At 36.1% G+C, this 22,080-nt stretch overlaps 1 protein-coding gene across 1 annotated transcript in view; it reads left to right on the top strand.

Annotated features, from left to right (window-relative positions):
• The window catches only part of LOC117315437 (potassium voltage-gated channel protein Shaw-like), a 30,207-nt gene extending 11,489 nt beyond the window's left edge, over positions 1-18,718 (top strand). The window contains exons 2-4 of the mRNA XM_033869624.1: positions 6,342-6,641; positions 10,936-11,384; positions 15,322-18,718. Of these exons, the coding sequence (XP_033725515.1) occupies positions 6,342-6,641; positions 10,936-11,384; positions 15,322-15,862 (1,290 nt within the window). The 3' untranslated portion in view covers positions 15,863-18,718. The remainder of the gene's footprint in view (positions 1-6,341; positions 6,642-10,935; positions 11,385-15,321) is intronic.
• Positions 18,719-22,080: the final 3,362 nt, after the last annotated feature.

The following is a 22,080-nucleotide window of genomic DNA, read 5'->3' as shown; positions in this document are numbered from 1 at the left end:
TTAAAGGTCATCTTTAAAGTGGAATAATGTTGAATTTTAAAAGCGAATAAATGCCAGCAAAATACAAAACTAGTCATGTAGTATACCAACATGTCGGTCTGGATATACAGATTCTCAAATCATTAATTATTTGATGTAGTGCGCCGATAGTTTCTTTTGTGGAGTTACTTTTTGGTAAAATACCGCATTGAATAATTACAAGTCGCAATAATGATCACACCTGGAAAATAACCATGCTGTTATACTCACAAGTGTCTATAGCACAAAATAGGAGCATCTGTTTGACCGAATTTGACTTAAGATACGTATAAATACTTATTGAGTTTTGACCTTGAAATGCAAATGGCGACTGAGAATAAAATTACACTAATAAGGCATATAGGGGGTTATTTCAGCCAATTAAAACACCCCATTTGATAATATTAACACACCTGGTCATAGAAAAAATGACGATATTTCGTCGTTACCTCAAACGGTTGAAGAATTAATCATAAAAACAGCCTTGTTGCCATGTTCATAGTTCTTAACGATGTTTAATAAAAGCATCTTTAATGTCTGAAAGCCTCATTATAAGCCAAATTCTAACACGATTCGTTTGCAACGCGTGTTTTGATTGGTTGCGGACCGACTTCTAATCTGCGATAGAACCATGACATATCGTGTTAAGCCACGCCCCGTTTCTAATCAAAACAATATGGCGTCAAGTTCGACTCGTAGCGAAATTCAACACTCTGCACCATTTATGATTGATGACCCGTGATATTGGAATCGAAAGTGAAGAAATCGAATAGAATGAACTAACTTAATAAATTTAACAAAAATCGTTAACTTCATTCTTACCGTCATTTATTGATTGAAACGTTCATTTCGTCCGTGTGTAAGCATCTAAGGTCAAGTAAAATCCGAAATGAAATGGAACAAGTGCACATAACTTTCACATAACGATTGAGCCTATAGAAACACATCAACTCTGACTTTGTCAAAACGCCCATGTCGTTATGCATACTGCATAAATCCAAATATATCGTTAAATCTTCTGTAACAGGACTTTCACAACAATCCAAAAACACCGCTTCGTCAACATACAGATCGAACTCTCGCCAGTATGGGCGTGGCCAATTGACCGACTTTGAAAGCTTCTCTCTGATTGGTCAATCCGCCACAGTATGACACGTAACTAGCGGAGGTCACAGAGTACTTAACAGCGTACTTGTAGCGATGTAAAACAATGTATCTAAATATATGCGATAGTAAACGTGTTAGAATGGGGATAGTACGTTGTTTTTCGTGGCTATACTGGCGATTAGAACATGAAATTTGGTTTAAACTCTCGACCTATCGGTCTCGAGTTCAAACCAAATTTCATGTTCTAATCGCCAGTATAGCCACTCAAAACAACATACTATCCCCTAATTAGTGTGATATTATTCACAACCACAATTTGCAAGGTCTAAATATAATCGGTATTTACACTTACATCAAGTAAAATCCGGTCAAACCAATGCTCCTACATGTATGGTGTGCTATAGGCACTTGGGGGCATTCCGGCATGGCTGTTTTGTGCAACATATGTGATACAAATGAGCTATTATTACATTTATCTTTTACTCTCACATTACACAAATATTTCATTTTCATATTTCATTTATCTTTTACTGTCGTATTTCATTTTCATGTGCAGTAAAAACGAGATATATTAATATTTCAGTCAAATTTTGCGTTTTGCGTCAATGTAACAAAACTCAAGCTTGGAGGTTTATATATTCACAAACCTATATCTACGCCCTACAAAGATACATTTTACCGTCAGGGTATAGATAAGTTATCGATAACTTGTCGTTATTGGTTGAGGATACTGTAAGTTGTTACCTAGGGCTGTACCATGGAAATCTAGAATAGATCTAAGTTAAGGATGTAAATATCATACCTCGAATCGTATGAATAAGTCAACGCATCGCCACGCATGAGTTAAATCTCACTATTACACGGTGTGACGATGTACAATAATAAACAATGAAATGTTTCGTGTGTCACCTATATATTCTACATTGTGTTTGTATCCCCGGGGCCACGGTCGTAACTCACCTGAGCACGTGCGTGTTATTATAAAACGGACGTGCTTTTACGTTTGACAGTTACCATTTAGATGTGTCTCGATGTATATCGTAGAGCATTTTTCGTTTGTCTGCTGCTTGTTTGTTGTTGTTTGTTGTTGTTCTTGTTGTTTGTTGTTGTAGTTTGTTGTTGTTTGTTGTTGTTGTTGTTGTTGTTGTTTGTTGTTGTTGTTTGTTGTTGTTTGTTGTTGTTGTTTGTTGTTATCGTCGTCGTCGTCGTCGTCGTCGGTTGTCGTTAGTTGTCATCTTTGTTTTTTTTTTTGTTTTTTTTTTAGCTTGACGTCCTCTCAGTAGTTTTGGTCACATGAAAGGTGACGTCCAGGAATTATATGGTATCACAGAAACACCATATATATAACCTATAACCGATCATATAATACCGACCAGCCCTTCCTTACCACCATATAATTTAAAACTGAAGGTTAAGCAGAGAACAGCAGGCACTTAATTTTCATGACTTCAGATAGATTTGGTCGGAAACGGATCCGATTATCTGAACAGCTCGAGACTTAAGGGATTAGGAGTTAGACTTTCAGCAAAGCCGATTAGAGTGACTTTCAAAACATTGGTCAAACAGTAATAAATAAAACGAAATGTGATTTGGGATTGTTTGGAAATAAGTTATTGAAGTAAGAGCAGGTATCAGTTGTGTGAAGGCAGAATTTAGATATCAGAAATCTCTATGTACGTAACCTAACGTTACCCACAAATTGCTCATTTTTGTTTAGGATTTCATGTACGTCCATTTTCATTCATATACATCCATCATCGATATCAAAGACGTTACGTCACTATGGACAAATCCTGGGCTGACCACTAGCTATTTGATTTAAATATGTAAAATACAAACCCTGACCAATGGCTGTTTAGTTGATGTAAACTGACGCATTTCTTTTGAAGATTATAAGAGAGCATCTGCCAAGTTCATAACTATTTGATTTAACGGTGTGACGACCTCGAGATTTATTTTATACACACACACAAAAACATTAACAATTTATCTTTTTGTTTGATCTGAAAAATTGATAGGGGATTCAGAGAGCGAAAATAAACATAGTCGCCGGTATATCGATGATTGGCATTTTCCTGGGATAGAGGAAGCGAAAGTGAACGTAAACCCTGAAGTATCAAGGATGGACATAGTCCAGGGATTATGTAACCCTAGTTTCTAGTGTCTAGATAACCCCTTTCTATTGTGGCCCTGGCAGTTGGTGTGTCCTTCACACCTGCCTCACGTCACCATGGCTGACGGTGTCTCCATGACACCTGCCCTCACGTGACTATGGCTGACTATGTCTCCATGACACCTGTCCTCACGTGACCATGGCTGACGATGACACTTGCCATCACGTGACTATGACTGACGATGTCTCCATGACACCTGCCTCACGTGACTGAGTCTGACGATGTCTCCATCATACCTGCCCTCACGTGACTATGGCTGACGGTGTCTCCATGACACCTGCCTTCACGTGACCATGGCTGTTGCGAGAACAAAAGTTTGACCTTTTATAAACAAAACAAATACAAAGCCATGAGTTTGGCCTCATGTCGCTCTATGTACAGGATTGGCCCACTTTCCAACACCTGTCGTCGCTTTCAGATATTGATACAATTTTATCATCGTCGATCAGTGAGAGGGGTTGGCCTACTCAAATGTTGATATATAATTTCTTGTCCATTGTACTTCAAATAACTATACATTCCTTAAGGACATTACTGGCACGTGCATTATTTCTTATTTCATGTATAAGTAAAATATGGTCAAAGGTCAGAGGTCAAGCTACAAGAAATATATGATGTATCGGAATAACCCAGATATTGTCTGGACCAATTTTACTACAATATTAATTTAGGAAAGCCTGTTGTTGCCAAATCAGCTACTTTACCTTCAAAATTTCGATATTTTGTCAAGCAAAATTCAAGCCAGTGTTTCAAAATGCCGAATATCTCAATCTCAAAATTTCGAGTAAGCAAATAGAAATGTTGACCTAATATCTCAAAATGTCGAATTACTATTTCAAAATCTCCATTACGCATGTGCATGGTAGAAAATGTCGAGATTGTATTTCAAAATTTGAGTATCTTAAAACATCGAGATGTTATTTCAAAATTTCGAATTAGTTTCTCGAAATTTGCAACAACAAAAAATCCAAATTTCGAATCATTATCTCGAAATTTCGAGTATCTGAAAATGAATAGATAGAGTTCCAATTATAAGTATGTATCTTGAAATTTGAAGCTAATTTTTCGATATTTTATCTTATCTTAAAATTTCGAGTAATTATTTCGAGACAGATTTTGTAAATATCGAGTAGTTAGTACTCGAAAGTTATTGACATCTCGAATTCGAGTTATTAAGTTGGAATTTTGAATAACAAAAAAAAAAACAATCGACAGCGATACTCTTCCGTATATAATAGCACCGTAGTTGTGAGAAGACATCATCGTAACTTGTCACTAGTGTTAAGGAGAGGTTATCTCGACATATCATACAAAACAGGGACCTTTCTGACTGCTGTCCGGCGTTATCTAGGTCAGTCCTTGACCACAACTATAGACAGGTGTGAACCCTGCGCGTTTCCTTATACACGAACAACTTAAAACGAGACGTTTTTGACATAAAAACTTTAAAATGATTTTAGTTTCCGCTATAATGCATAATGATAAGTTTAATTCATTTTTTTTTTTTTGCTATTAGAATGTGTTATACATGTATATTACAATAAGTATGTAAGTATATATGTATATATAAATATATGTTATTGACCTATCAGGAATCAAGCTTCGCTATACTTTGCTGGTATCTTGAAACTGTTTGTCTATTGTACAACGTGGTGATGAAACTTAATTTAATTAAACATTGAAAGTAAACTGGTTTCAATTGATCTTCGAAAGATAGCAACAACAAACAGACAAACAAACAACAACAAATAATGGTAATAAACAACAATATAACTCAATCAACGACATCAACGGCGTGATGATTTATAATTGATTACCGATTAATAAATAATTATTCATCAATATTATGAACATTCGATAAGGTCAATATGCTATTATTCCAACTTGCATCGCCCTTGGTCAATATTTTAGATTTTACCAGGTCAGTATACCATCATATTAACCGAATCTATGGTCCTTAATTTGTATATTAGATATAAAACTTTTATGCACAAGGCTGGAATTTCATTATATTTATCATGAGGAAAATTACCTTGGGGCATTAATTGCGATGTCACTGTGATTATGACGTCAAAAGGGCAATATTAACTCAGTGTTTCTAAAAAAAAAGAAACATCATATTAATATTGCAAAATATTAACCATCACGTGACCATACTTTAGGTAATGAGAATCGAGGAAAATTGGACCACAATCTAATTAAAATATAGATGGTCATTCTCACTACGTTACATGCACATCTAACGACATCGCATAACGGGTCACGTTCTGGTGACCTTTGCTATCTCAATATTTCACTTTCAGGTCGAATTGTCAATTTCGTCACAATATGCATCTGAAATTAATCATTTCGGTACAGCATGTATATATGCATGCTATATGCTTAGTTGGACAAAAGATCTTGAAACAGATTGACAGATTATGCAAGCTATGTACTCTAGTCATGCTATTTCGGACATACGAAATTCACTTCCAAGATTCTGTAAGTAGTAATTTGATTGGGTAATCCAAAAGGTCACCCTGACGTGACCCCTTTTGCGATGTCGTTAGATGTTGATATAAGGTAGTGTGAATGGCCTTCTAGATTTTAACAAGATTTTTTGGACCATACCTTATATAGGGTCTAGTTAATTATCATATGGAAAGAGAGAAAAACTGACGTCATCATGTGGAAAAATTACGACAGAATATAAGGGGAAATGAGGACAGTTCAAGTTTCTTTAAATATTTTAAAAGAAGAATATCCTCGATTTCAAATGTTTCGCTATAGAACAATATTTCGCCTTAATCTATGACGTTCTAATTCATTACGCTAACATTAGCCATTGGTACATGTAGACCGAACTTCATTTATGCTTCTACAATAGCAATTGTCCTTGTAAGGACCAAATATGTATGTTCCATTCAATTCAATATAATTTTATTCCGAAAATGTTATAACTCTTAGGATATACGTAACAAAACGAAGACTGTAGCAAATAGTATCAGTGTGGGAAATTAAATACGAGTAGTGAAATTATAATGTTTCTACTTTCTTTTTCAGTGTATACTTAATTACCTCCGCACAGGAGAGCTCCACCTTCCTTCCAATATATGCGGACCGGCGGCCAAGGCAGAATTAGCATTTTGGCAGATTCCAGATGATATGATCGAGAGATGTTGCTGGACTGATTACAACTCCTGGAACTCCACACTTGCCGCCCTTAATCAACTCGAGCACGACCGCAAGGGGTCGCTACTAGACTCCATAGAGTCGGAAGAAGCAGGAATAAGCTCATGGACAAAATGGCGGCCACGATTATGGGTGATGTTGAACGACCCCGAATCGTCACGAATAGCGAAGGTAAAGTAGTTCACATACCGTATCGTACGACAGTTCTTATCAATGATAATTAAATGAAGAGGACGATCCGCTGTTTTTTTTTTTTTATTTAGCATCTCTATAGAAAAATAATTCATAATTTGGAACTACAGGAGTTATACAGTTTCATATATTTAATTTTTGAAATAAATAAAGTTTATGATGAGAAAAAAGGTTAAATATTTATTCATGCAACCTCAAACTAGCGTGGACTTTGATTATTTTTGTAAAGTTAAAGAAACTGTGAAGTCAGCGTTCTTCGTGTGGTCGATCAAGGTGTCACAAGATCCTCGATACGTCATTAGCACGTGCTATAAATACCACGCATTATGCTGTAAACGACTGAACAGGTTTATGTAATCAACTACGTACAATTCTATTAAAATGTAAATTCCACACAGGTTGTAACATATAGTGTTACCGTCTTAGTAAAGACTCCTTCAGATAGCCCGCCTACACCTTCCATATTGTTTGTCAACAAAACATTATAACGAGTTTTTGTTCTACTCAAAACACGAAACATGTAAAACTCTTTGTGGTGATACATTTTCAAATAAAGTTCACTAAGACAGTTCTCCAAGACGTTCAGTATGACGGGGAGTTGTTCTCTAAGACGTTCAGTATGACGGGGAATTGTTCTCTAAGACGTTCAGTATGACGGGGAATTGTTCTCTAAGACGTTCAGTATGACGGGGAATTGTTCTCTAAGACGTTCAGTATGACGGGGAATTGTTCACCAAGACGTTCAGTATGACGGGGAATTGTTCTCTAAGACGTTCAGTATGACGGGTAATGGTTCTCTAAGAAGTTCAGTATGACGGGGAATTGTTCTCTAAGACGTTCAGTATGACGGGAAATTGTTCTCTAAGACGTTCAGTATGACGGGGAATTGTTCTCTAAGACGTTCAATATGACGGGAAATTGTTCTCTAAGACGTTCAGTATGACGGGGAATTGTTCTCTAAGACGTTCAGTATGACGGGGAATTGTTCTCTAAGACGTTCAATATGACGGGAAATTGTTCTCTAAGACGTTCAGTATGACGGGGAATTGTTCTCTAAGACGTTCAGTATGACAGGGAATTGTTCTCTAAGACATTCAGTATGACGGGGAATTGTTCTCTAAGACGTTCAGTATGACGGGGAATTGTTCTCTAAGACGTTCAGTATGACGGGGAATTGTTCTCTAAGACGTTCAGTATGACGGGGAATTGTTCTCTAAGACGTTCAGTATGACGGGGAATTGTTCTCTAAGACGTTCAGTATGACGGGGAATTGTTCTCTAAGACGTTCAGTATGACGGGGAATTGTTCTCTAAGACGTTCAGTATGACGGGGAATTGTTCTTTAAGACGTTCAGTATGACGGGGAATTGTTCTCTAAGACGTTCAGTATGACGGGGAATTGTTCTCTAAGACGTTCAATATGACGGGGAATTGTTCTTTAAGACGTTCAGTATGACGGGAAATTGTTCTCTAAGACGTTCAGTATGACGGGGAATTGTTCTCTAAGACGTTCAGAATGACGGGGAATTGTTCTTTAAGACGTTCAGTATGACGAGGAATTGTTCTCCAAGACGTTCAGTATGACGGGGAATCGTTCTCTAAGACGTTCAGTATGACGGGGAATTGTTCTCTAAGACGTTCAGTATGACGGGGAATTGTTCTCTAAGACGTTCAGTATGACGGGGAATTGTTCTCTAAGACGTTCAGTATGCCGGGGAATTGTTCTCTAAGACGTAAAGCATCACGAGGAATTGTCGTCAAAGACTTCAGTATATCTAATTGTCGTAGAACACGTTTAATATGGCGGGGACATATCTTAATTGTTCACAAGTACGTTCAGTATGACGGGAAATCGATTTCTAAGATGTTCACTATGACAGGGAAATTGTTTACTTAGATATCTACTATGGCGGGAAATTGTTTTCTAAGATATTCACTATGGCGGGAAATCGTTCTTTAAGGTATTCACAGTGGCGGGAAATTGTTTTTTAAGACATTCAATATGGCGGGAAATTGTTTTCTAATATATTCACTGTGGCCGGAAATTGTTCTCTAAGGTATTCACTGTGGCGGGAAATTGTTCTTTAAGACATTCAATATGGCGGGAAATTGTTTCCTAAGATATTCAATATGGCGGAAAGTTGTTCTCTAAGACATTCATTATGGCGGGAAATTGTTCTCTAAGATATTCACTTTTGCTGAAAATTGTTCTTTAAGACATTCATTATGGCGGGAAATTGTTCTCTTAGATATTCAGTATGGTACCATTTGAAATTGTTCTGAAGGACGTTCTACGTCTGACGGGAATTTGTTCTAAATGACGATTATTACGACAGGAAAGTTTCCCCTAGTGTTACGGAGATAGTTAAATGTACGTATATAGAATATAGTGTTACATAATTTATGTAAATGTATATTGAAGTGACGCCATGCTCTGTGCCTGTTTACGGGCGGTAACTGCCCGGAAATAATTAACATTGGTTGGTGTAGAATTGAATTTAGAGGTTAAAGAAATACGTGACTTGTATGATAAGTTTTTCAATTTGCTCCCCTTAATCATTTTATATCCATTCAAGTTTGGTTTCCGAAATCTCATTTTTATATCTGTTCATTATCCACAGCACAAGCTAAATCTTAAATAGATTTTTATTTACCCGATGCAGTGGTTTTGTATTTATTATATTGTTGGCATTTTTATCGATGACGTAAACTTCTCCGGGGGATTAGGGGTAGTTTCTGACGTGAATCGAGATTTAAACTCCCAAGATTGGAAAATGATGTAAACGTTTATCATTGAAAAGTTTATATAGAGATGTGTGTCACGTGCAACCATCCGGGCCAGTGTAGTGAGAATATTGATACTAGGTTTGTTTTTTTTATTATTTTTTTTTTTTCAAATTTTTGTTTACATTAAACGTCGGCGAAAAAGTTTCTTATGGTTCAGTTTACGTTTCTTTCAGCTGTTGTCGAAAACATCGCGTATTTGAACTTGAAAAGCCGAATTGTGTCCGTCTTTCGATTGAACGTTTGACATCGCGATAAATATCGAAACATTTTATGTGATAGTAACGTACATTTCTATCGCAAAAATGACATTTTCATCTAAAACCATAAAAAGAACGTTAGTTTTAAAAGGATCTACCACGCAGAATTTTATATGTTATATCACAGCCAAACCTCGCTATCTCGACCTATGTTAATTCGAAGACACTTACGAAAATTCGAAGTAAAACAAATCAATACTCTGGATATCTCGAAGTTTTTTTTGGCATTACTCGCACTGACTTCGAGATAACAGAGTTCAACTTTACAAAACTTTACAAAACACCATAGAAACAAGAAGTTGCTTCGAAAACAAAATAAAACTAAGCGGTATATAAGTAACAAGAAATATCCTTAAAAAAAGATAAACGGCATAGTTTTAATGCTGGTGGTTAAAATGTAATACTGCTGTTGAAATAAATCAACGAACCAATGCGTTTCAGCATGGATAACAAAATTGGGATCAGTTTGAATCATTTTTGGTAATAATAAGACTGCATTTGAATCAGGAATATGATTTTATTAATGTGTCATTTGAAAAGATACATCCAGTTATTTAGCTTGCATTCAATCTTAACTTGTTTCGTTTTTAACTGCATATCTGCATTTTGCATTGACCGCTACATTGACCAATCACATACTTCATCTTGACCAGTAACGCCACCTGTCGCGTCATATCCCGGGCCAAAACAAAATTAGACGGCTATGCCGAAAAATAAGTAAATATATAAGTACATAATATATAGAGTCCGACTAGAATGACCTGTCGTGTTGAACTTTGATTAGCATATTGATTATATAACAGTTTATAGCCGTTTAGGGGAAATAGGTGCTTTGTATATACATGTATATCTGTTAGTTGTTTATAATGTAACAAACCTCAACATTAGATGCGTCTAGATTTGGCAACACAACTGTTAATATGTGAAAAATTGATCACATAGTTCCTGGAATGTGTGTAAACCATGCATCACAATAAATGATACAATCCCTCTGTTGTCAATATAAAATTGTAACAAAAACGAATGGTCCAAAACAGCGCCCTGCTTGACACAGTAGCATTCCTAATCAATATGGTTTGTTAACACACCTGTGCATTCCATGAAAAGGTCAACGCGACAGGTCATTACTGTTTGACTATACCTACATGGAATCGACATATTGTTTGGTCTTCCTTTTAATCCATAGTGTGATTATTGACCTGTTATTCAGATTAAATACGTCATTTTCAGGTATACGGATGGGTGTCGTTGGTTGTAGTGGCGGTTTCTATCTTCAGTTTCATGGCGGAAACCCACCCGACGTTCGGCCACACACAGTATAGAGATGTTCAGGTATTACCTAATGTGACGAACTACACACAAAATGATGACGTCAATCAAACTACTGCTGTCCCAGTGACACTGAACTCAACAACTGGTGGCGTGGTCAGACAGTCGTATTCTGTGACACATCCAGTATTAAATGTAATTGATCTCGTTTGTCTAGCCTTTTTCACAGTAGAGCTTATAATACGAGTCACTTTAGCAAAACGGAAGTTGCAATATTTGACCTCGTTAATGGGGGTCATCGATCTCCTGGCACTCATCCCTGATTACGTCGAACTTATCGTCTACAGCGTCAGTCCAGAACTCCAGTATGATGGATCCGTGAATTTCATTTCCGTACTTCGGATTACAAGGTAAGTAATTACATGTACCAAATTGTAAACAATTATATTGGATTGCCTGCCTTATCATCATTTTACTCCGCTAGGTAGCGCTCGTTGATATTTGACTGGAATGCCTGCCCTGGTACAGTTTCCCTCTACTAGATTGAGAGAAGAAATTAAAACTACGGCAGGCAATCTTCGGAACTCGTCGGGATATCTCGGAAGGCAAGCTTGCCGGAAAATCCCGAAGATGTCCGTTTGACTAATACATGCCCAATCAGAACACCTCGGGAATCATCGGAGAGTTTGAATGAGTCAAGTATTCAAGAATATTTCTAATTTCGATCTAAATCTCCACACACACACAATTACCAAAAATACAGCCTTGCCCAACCAGAATTTAAAAAAAAAATGAAAAGATTTTTCTCTACATTGTTCCAGTATATATTTCCACACTGTTCTTATTCTGAAAAGTCATGAACGCACATTCTAACACAGTTAGAAACTCTAAACTTCATCTTGGTTACCGATAGGGCACGACAGATCTAGTTTAAGTCAAATTTAGTTCATTAATCAACCTTCCATTGATTTATTTTCAAATTAAGGTGAAAGTCAAAATTTTAAAGTAAATTATCAATTAATATTAACATTTTATTTGTGTTGTTTAACTGAAGCTTTGCCCAACAAATAGATCATGTATATTTTAGAAGCTAATGATATTCGATGAAAAAAGAGCTGTAAGGGTTTTAACAAGGAATAGTCAAGGTTGACGGGTTTGGTGTCAGATAATTTTGATACATACGAAAGGGGCGTAACTCTATCAGTAAAACATGTGAAAATACACCTGAGCTGTCTACGATCAGAGTTGTTTTTTCTCAACGTAGCGTCTAAATAAATTTTGATTACTGTAATTACCATAACATATAAACAAACGATAAGATAAATTAAAGAAAAATTATTAAAAAATCATATAAACGAATGCATGTAATGCACATAATGTCAAGGGAGATCACTCTATTTTTAAATGGAAATTTTGTAAAAACAAGAAAATGCAGCAAAGCTGCTGGATATATTCATTAAAAAAAATCTTCAAAGACATGTAAATCATGTAGTTGTTTTATGTATCACTAATGACTAATCTCAAGAGATATTTACCATTCACAATGTTAGTGTCCTACGTATACTCGGACGTCTTTAAAGCCACATACTCCCGAACAACCTAAAATTCTAGTTGCACACATGCATTAATGGCAATCCAAGATGCTCATTCACGCTCTCCTAACATTAAAATGACTACTGGCCTGGACGCTTGACCGAGGGAGTCCTTGAGACATCAGTGTGTAAAATAGCCTAATAATGCTTTCATTTAAACATATTAACAGAATATTCGCGTAATACACAGGTAACTGAACAAAATTACATTAGAAATAGCAGTGTGTTTTTGTGCAGCGAATAGTTTAATCTTCTGCTATCGAAATCGGATTTGTTTTGTTTGCTTAGTAAAAAATTAAACTAAATTTATCAATTGAATATTTGAATAAATTCGAATCGTAATACCTCTCTCCCTGACTCTCTGTCTCTCTGTTTCTCTCTCTCTCTCTCTCTCTCTCTCTCAGTCTCTCCCTCTCTCTCTCTCTCTCTCTCTCCCCAAATAAAATTGTTAATATTTCAAATGTCATGTCATCTTGTATAAAAATTGTAAACAATCATGATAATTGGGAAAGGGCTTCATATAAGTTTGAAAACTTGTGCCCAATCCTCTTGTATATATTGATACAAATAAAATATGTTTAAATCAATAAATCAAAACAAAATAAACAAACATAGTTAACATTTAAATCCTTTATTCTATAATGTAGCAAAATGCATACAACACATTGATAAAATCTTAGATCGGTAAAGTTGACAATGTTCAAAAGCTAACCAGCAATCAAATAGACGTCCAGAAAAATCGGAATTCGAGTCTATTCCGTTTTCTTCTCTCATTAGGTTCCAATCAATCATTTCCTTTCTAATACTTGGGTTTTGCCGATTCCACACACTTTTGTGTCTTTTTTTGGCAGAATCTGTCTGCGTTTTTGCAGTTCCACGCTTGCGGCGTTCCGCCATTTTGTATGGACTGTAAAACCCGCCGTTGCATTGTGGGGCTAATTTTCAGAGAAATTTGGTCCAGCAGCCAGTTATTATTTTTGGGAATTCCTCGTATACTTTCATAAATAAAAATTTTCTTTCAGTTTCTGATTCACATCAATCTGTTAGGTATGCATCAAGTCCGAAAACTGTAAAAAGCTCAAAATGTAAACATTGATATATATGTTTCTTTGTGGGTATGTGGCTTTAAGTGCATGTTTATCCTGTAATAACAGTTACTTTTCTTTTTTGTTGAATCTGCAAAATACAAGTTTTAAAATTTTTTAACTTTGCTCAAACTAATTTCATCAGCACAACCATTAAGCCATTGAATCAATCCATTTAATTAAAACTATCGAAAATTCATTTTGACAATCATAAAACTTTCACTAGCTAAATTTATAACCATCCGTCAAAACTATATATTTAAGAATGGACTAATATAAAGGCAAATATTCATTAGCAACAGTATTTATCAATATTACATATCCCTTAACAGCATATTATGCACAAATCCATTTGATAAGGTACTATCACTATCTGCATAGAGAAATCAAGTCCAAATAGCTACATGTACACCCACTGGCAAAACAAGCGTATACGGTATATTTACTGTATTCGTATAATCCATCATAACTATTTACAGAATGGATTAAAGCAAATCTCTATTAGAAACAGCTGGATATTTATGTAAACAATTGTTGATGCCTGCAGCAAACTTTACAAAAATACTATGTGAGTTTATAATTACATTAGTCAACTTTTGTACTTTTGTACTTCAATTGATGCAACCCTACGTATTATAAACCCAATATTCAAATCTTCTGCAGGCGCGGATCTAGGAATTGGGGGGGGGGGGGGGGGGGGGGGGGTCCAAAATGAAATGATTATAGCAAATTTTGCAATCTTTCGGGGATAAGATTTCTCGTCTAAAAGCGAAGTTATTTGCTCTAGAATATACCCAATTTAGATATCCATTCTCCAATACACCAAAACGCAACAAAAACTACAGTCAAGAACTTCTGGAACAACGAAACTGTCGTCTGTTGACTCCAGTAGTAATATTCTGTGATCCACACATGACAATTTTCAATGTAAAAAGAATTGTCAGTTTTAGAAATTTTAAGCAATAATTGTATCTAACAAAGAATAACAAAGAGTCTGGGTGAATATTTTCTCTGCACTTTCTTGCTAGACTTCCAGTTATTATTTCAATTGATATTCTAATTCAAATTACCGCAACTGAGCCTTCCGAACAGTGTATGTAAACATAAATATGATCGGTTCAGTATCGCTTCATTCAATAAACTTTATCAATGAACGTTTAAGTCAGCACAAAGTCTTCTATCTTACCTGAATAGTCCATTATATCATTATTTAAAGATGAAAGTTGCATGAGAAGACCAAAATTAGCTGATATAAACACTAATAAACGAACTTACCTTTCAAATTGTTGCAAAACAAACTCTCTCCTCTCTATCGTCGAGCGTCTGCTTCCACTTGTCAACCATGACACCTTGTCGATTTCCGGCCTAATCTCGAACCAACTCCAACTGTCCGACAGATATTTCTACTAAAATACTATAGAACTTCAACTACGCATTTACTTTTATAATAAAATATCTATTGTATGGGAATTATCTCGATTTTAGCTCTTGAAATCAGTTTATTTTCCGGTTTACAGTTACTTCCGTTTTAGAGGGGCAAAAACAGATTAAAAGCCTCTCGACAAAGACCGGCCTCCGGCCGATCTTTGCCGAGCGCGCTTCGCGCGCTGAGGCTTTTAAAATAATACACATGATGCACGTTATATAAAGGGATGTTACTCTATTTTCAGGGTGTTGAGGATATTCCGACTCATTCGTCACGTGCCAGGATTGTGGATTCTCATCTACACACTACGGGCGTCCTTCAAGGAGCTGTTGTTGATGTCGGCCTTTCTTATGGTTGGCATGCTGGTTTTCTCCTCATTAATATACTTCGTGGATGATCGGGAAACTTTTACCTCAATCCCACACGCCTTCTGGTGGGCGATCGTAACCATGACGACAGTGGGTTATGGTGATATGTATCCAACTACAAACATGGGTTATCTGGTAGGGTCATTTTGTGCCCTGTCGGGTCTTCTCATGATAGGGTTTTCGGTACCAGTTCTCGTCAATAACTTTATCATGTACTACAAACATGTCCAGTTTGCGCTGGAGGAGGACCACAACAAAAAGATCCGGGCCAAAGAAAAAGCGGAAAAGGAAGCTGGTGGGGGATTGTTAGATATAATGACAAGAGGGACAACCGGAAGTAAAGACAATTCCCCAGAAGCTGTTCCGTTAAACAGGTTGTCCCCAAACGGTAACCAACATTTGGACGCCGACGCTTAGTAAATGAATACTGATATTCGTTTTAGTGCTGCTGTTTTTTGGTGAAATTTCAGAGCGATTCGTAAATTTACGACTTGGTCAATATGAGGAAGCCAACGAAAAGTTTGATCATTTCGTGAGATTTCTGAAGGAGCCATCTAGATGTGTGGTAACAGATTTATCTTATACTTGTTGGAGTATTAGTGGTATTTTGAATGATTCTCTTATAGGAAGGAGCTTTACGTCATATGTTTTGCTTTACGTTAATTAAGAGTTATTGCTATGGCAACGTGACGTATAGTGTTGTTGAGATGTATTAGAAGCATAATGGTATTTTACGATATACTCAGACCAGCGGATAGTGCATATATTTGTTACACATATTATTTGTATTTCGTTATATAATATTTCGACATTCCATCACGTCATAGCTGTAACAACAAATTCCATTGGTTTATATGATGTGTTCATATTTTATCACGTCATAGATGTAACGACACATTTCATTGGTTTATATGATGACTCTACATTCCATCACGTCATAGATGTAACGACACATTTTATTGGTTTATATGATATTTCTACATTCCATAACGTCATAGATGTAACGACACATTTCATTGGTTTATATGATGATTCTACATTCCATCACGTCATAAATGTAACGACACATTTCATTGGTTTATATGATATTTCTACATTCCATCACGTCATAAATGTAACGACACATTTCATTTTTATAATAATCATGTTGTACTCGACTCAAGTGTTCAATTTGATAAAAGGTTATAAAACTGTATTAGTTTTCAGTGTGTCAACACTTTCATTGTAGAGAGTAAAATGTTTAAAGCTGGAGTATTTGGGGGGGGGATTCCTTCGTTTTCTCCTTCCCTCCTTTCTATGCTTCGTTTCTGCTTTCTTTCCATTTCTCACATATATAGGTATTTGATTTTTTCTTCTGTTTGTTTTCTTTTTTTGTTACAACTGTCATGTAAATTGCTTAATCTGTAAGATTTGGTGTTATAGAAAGTGCTATAACGATAGACGCGAAAGTGAATGTAACCCCTGGAGTATCGAGGATGGACATACCCCAGGGGTACAGATAGCGAAAGTGAATGTAACCCATGGAGTATCGAGGATGGACATACCCCAGGGGTACAGATAGCGAAAGTGAATGTAACCCATGGAGTATCGAGGATAGACATACCCCAGGGGTACAGATAGCGAAAGTGAGTGTAACCCATGGAGTATCGAGGATGGACATACCCCAGGGGTACAGATAGCGAAAGTGAATGTAACCCATGGAGTATCGAGGATGGACATACCCCAGGGGTACAGATAGCGAAAGTGAATGTAACCCATGGAGTATCGAGGATGGACATACCCCAGGGGTACAGATAGCGAAAGTGAATGTAACCCATGGAGTATCGAGGATGGACATACCCCAGGGGTACAGATAGCGAAAGTGAATGTAACCCATGGAGTATCGAGGATGGACATACCCCAGGGGTACAGATAGCGAAAGTGAATGTAACCCATGGAGTATCGAGGATGGACATACCCCAGGGGTACAGATAGCGAAAGTGAATGTAACCCATGGAGTATCGAGGATGGACATACCCCAGGGGTACAGAGAGCGAAAGTGAATGTAACCCATGGAGTATCGAGGATGGACATACCCCAGGGGTACAGATAGCGAAAGTGAATGTAACCCATGGAGTATCGAGGATGGACATACCCCTGGGGTACAGAGAGCGAAAGTGAATGTAACCCATGGAGTATCGAGAATGGACATATTCCAGGGGTACAGAGAGCGAAAGTGAATGTAACCCATGGAGTATCGAGGATGGACATACCCCAGGGGTACAGATAGCGAAAGTGAATGTAACCCATGGAGTATCAAGGATGGACATATTTCAGGGGTACAGAGAGAGAAATAGAACGTAACCCCTGGAGTATCAAGGATGGGCGTATTCCAGGGGTACAGAGAGAGAAATAGAACGTAACCCCTGGAGTATCAAGGATGGGCGTATTCCAGGGGTCGGGAGCGGAAGTATCGTGGATGAAGACAGATATCTGTCACTTGTATAAGACGATGGTACTCGTTGTCATAGCTACAGCACAGCCGTCTCTTAAATGGAGACATGGTATTTCTTGGAATGCGTCAAAGAAAGTCTTTTATAAAGAATTGCATTAGCTAAAGTAGCGTCATTGATACGAAGTTCTTTTAATCACACAATCATCCTGTTCTCCACTGACTTCGTCTGTGTAATATATCATGGAGTGGTTGTCATTGGCTACGGCAGTCAAAAATCGATGATGACCTCATAATACGTCATGAATTGAAATGGTGCAAAAAAGTGGCTGCTTCTTTTGATTATGTCCTGCACATTTTGAATTTTAAATCTGTCAAAATGTACAAGTTTTATGAGTTATGTGATAAAAAAAACATCTTAAATTTGGTCTTAGTTTTATGAGGCTTATGAAACTTGTCTTAACGTTTTCATTTTTGCTCACCAAATCTCGCAAACAAAAAAAATTAAAATTTAAAAACGGAAACAAGACAAAATATTACAAAAATGGGAAAAAACACATCCAAGACTCTTTTTGTGAAAAATAAATAAATAAAAAATCGTATACGCAACTAAACCTCGTTTAAGATACTGTATATATATGTTGACATAGGTAATCCATTATCAGTTGTTTGTACATTGTTATAAATTATATCAATTCTGGTAATGGGAATATAGCATTATACTTACCCCGGGTCTTTACCAGAATTTCTAATCGTCGCTATATGGGTGTCACCATAATATCTGTTTATGTCGTAGTAATGTCATTATACGCCTTGTTTTATAATAAAATATTTGACATGTTTGTCTGTAATAAAGTTGTTTTTGATACAAGTCACCAGTTGATGTATGTCACAGGTATAATTCCTGTCTCCCATTAAATCTATTCTTAACCGATAATTTTTAATCACAGGAAGACGAAGGACAAAAAAAGACAAAAAAAAAATAAAAATAAAAAATAAAGGGGGAAAAAAGGTAAAGTTTAGTTTAAAACAATTGTATTGCAGATAAAAGCAAATTGATTGGTCAAAAAGTATACAACTTACTTACGTCCTTTCTGTAACAAGGGTGTATACAAAATTTGTCACGCAACATACTAATATTGTAGTAACGAAGACGAAGGGGGGGGGGGGGGGGGGGATGAAAAACAAAGTCTTTTGTATTCACAGAAGTACGGATACCTTATGATCCTATGATAATCATAGGACGACGAAGTAAAAAAAAACAAAAGAAGGAAAGAAAGAAAGAAAACAGAAAAATAAGTATTCTCAATACTTAAATAAATTCTTAGTTTATAATCACAGAAGTATGGATACCTTGTGGTCACATGACGACATTAGGCGCCATGTTTACCTACAAATGTACGTTACGTCGACGCTTTGCACACCGCCTCAGTTAACACACATTATAGCTTTCCGTCAATCATTTAGATGATTATGATTTCTTAAAGCTCTTCATGTAAAATATGAACATGTTTATAATTCTGCGTTATAAAGCAACTCTTTATTGACTTGTTCAATTAATTTTTACAAAACGTTTCGTAAATAAGATTCAATTTAAATATATTCAGTAGCAAACATAATGAGAGGTACATGTATATCGTGATAATCAAAATAAACGTTTTATATGTGTTTTCGGTAGTATAAGCAGATTGTCAAGCGTCGCTGTGCTAAGGGAAGGGAGACTACCCTAAACTACACGTGGAAAGATTTTTTTTCGTTTGAATTATGACATGGGAAGTGTTCGATTTATATATTAGTTCCCGGATTATCTGTTTGATGATACAAAACGGCCGTTAAATCATCATTTTTCAGGCAAATACGAAACAAATGTTTAACTCAAAAAAAAAAGAGATAACCGACGTGTAAGCAACTCGGTAATTCTGAAAATTAACAAAATGAAGGCAAAATACCAACAACAACAAAAAACACAATATCCATGAGAAATGAAACGATAATAGTACCTGCTTGACCCATTCTGTGTATATATTATTCATAGAAAATTTAAATATGTTAAAACAATAAGATAATACCAAGGAGCGCATGCGCTGAAATTAATTTCATTGACCTTAAACAGGAGGCCAAGAAGAGAATATACGCTTATAAAAGGCCGTTAACTGCTATTGCTATAAATGAGGACGTGCTCTTGCTTAAATACATATACACAATTTTTATCAATATTCCAATATTTTGGGTGAAAAATCTGATATCTTCATTAATATTTTTTTTAATTATATTAATTAATTTTGATATTGTTTTTGTCGTTGGGGTTTTCTTTTAAACGATTCTCATGATCTAAACGTGTTAAAAAGAATTTGGATTGAGCACAGACTTTGTACTCGAACATAAAAATAATTCCATGAATACTGACCCTGGTGTTCGGGAAGGGAAAGCGTACTCTGCTTCATAAGCGACCTATACCAGTAAAACGTAGCTGATGTCACGGCCTCAATATGATAACAGGGGTGGTATTAAAGGGACCACTAGTCATTCCAACGGACTTTAAACTTATTATTGGACCCACGAGACATCCCAACGGACGTTTAACTTATTAACTGGACCACAAGACATTTCAAGGGACGTTTAACTTGTGTAGGGTAATGACATCATGATTTCGGCTATAAATTGTCTGCGTGTCCAAAATTCATATTTTACTTTTTTTTCAAAGTCTATATCAATTACGAGAATTGTGATATTCGGAACAAGAAATGTATATTCAAATTACCTGGGACATATTAACACCTTATGTTTGGGACGCAGGTGTAGTAGTGTCATGCTTATCATGCTGGGTAAAGATCGAGAAAGACGGCTGATATTGGAGAGTTTGTATATTTTGTGCCCTAAATTTCCGATCGCCAGATATTTTGGTATCTTAAAAAGACAACGCATCATACAGAAAAATGAAATTGGAGTATTTTGTAAGGTCTCTTTAACATGTCATACCCTTTTCATTGAAATCAGTCTCATGTAAGCAAAACACAATTCGGCAAAGAGAGAGAGGGAGACAAAGTTTCTTTTGAAGGAAATGATCGAATACGAAACTAACATGATACGAAACTAAACCAAAATGGCATGCATTCGATATAAAGAAATTACGTTGTGAATTGGTTGCCCCGCAAAAAAATTGAAGAACATACTGGCTGCTATTTCAGGAAATCTAGAGTCCCTGATATATTTGGATAGCTACAGTCCGTGTCAGTATGACCAATTATATAGCTACGATGGCTGATTTGTGCTATTTCGTTATTTCGATATTTCGTCCCGAAAAGACGAAAATTAAACCTACTAATTTTCGTCTCAAGACGAAATTTAAGGTTTTTCAGTTTCGTCCTTTCAGGCTGAAAAGACAAAATTTGAGTTTTGTTAATTTTGTCTTATCGGGCGAAAAGATGAAAATAAGTTTTGTTAATTTTCGTTTTTTCGGGGCGAAAAGACGAAATTTGAGGACGAGAATTAAAATATTTAATTTGCGTATTTTCGGGGCGATAAGTCGAAATAACGAAATTGCACAAATCAGCCATGTACATGCATGTATACAGCAACAAAATGAAAAGGTTTTTTTTTATATCGATAGAAAATCGCAATTGAAACAAAACACTCGGGCCTTTCCGTCAATTCCGAAGATATGGCGGAAAGACTCGAAAAATTTACCGCTCTAGAAGATCCTAGAAGATGTTATCGTTGAGAATGTTACAGAGTTTATTCACTTCCTGCCATATAGATCGAATCTTTTTAGAAATGCATTCTAAAACAGAGACATTTTTACGCATGCGCAAATACAAATCGTAATCAGAGAAATGCTTAACAACTGTAACTTTGTTGTAGACAAAAAAAAATATGCAAAACGATAGAACTTTAATTTTGAAATATTTGTTTAAAAATTCTATCGTTGTCCCTTTTGATTATAGAGAAGGAACCCGTATCCATTAATTAATATTTTTCTACAATAATAACTTCATTAAACATATTCGGGAACTTCTGAATAACTTGATTCCTAAAAATTCTCAAAGAAAAAATTGATTTGTTCTGAACGGAATGATATTAAACTGGATGACCAAGACGCGTGTTTTGAAAATGTCTGCTTCCATTGACACAGTCATTCATGATCTTTCAATTTTGTTACCGGGCAACTACTTTTCAAAACATTGTTTCTTCGATAACGGACGAT

This window comes from Pecten maximus, chromosome 17, assembly GCF_902652985.1.
Source record: "Pecten maximus chromosome 17, xPecMax1.1, whole genome shotgun sequence".
NCBI lineage: Eukaryota > Metazoa > Mollusca > Bivalvia > Pectinida > Pectinidae > Pecten > Pecten maximus.
This window is presented reverse-complemented; position numbering and strand designations above follow the sequence as displayed.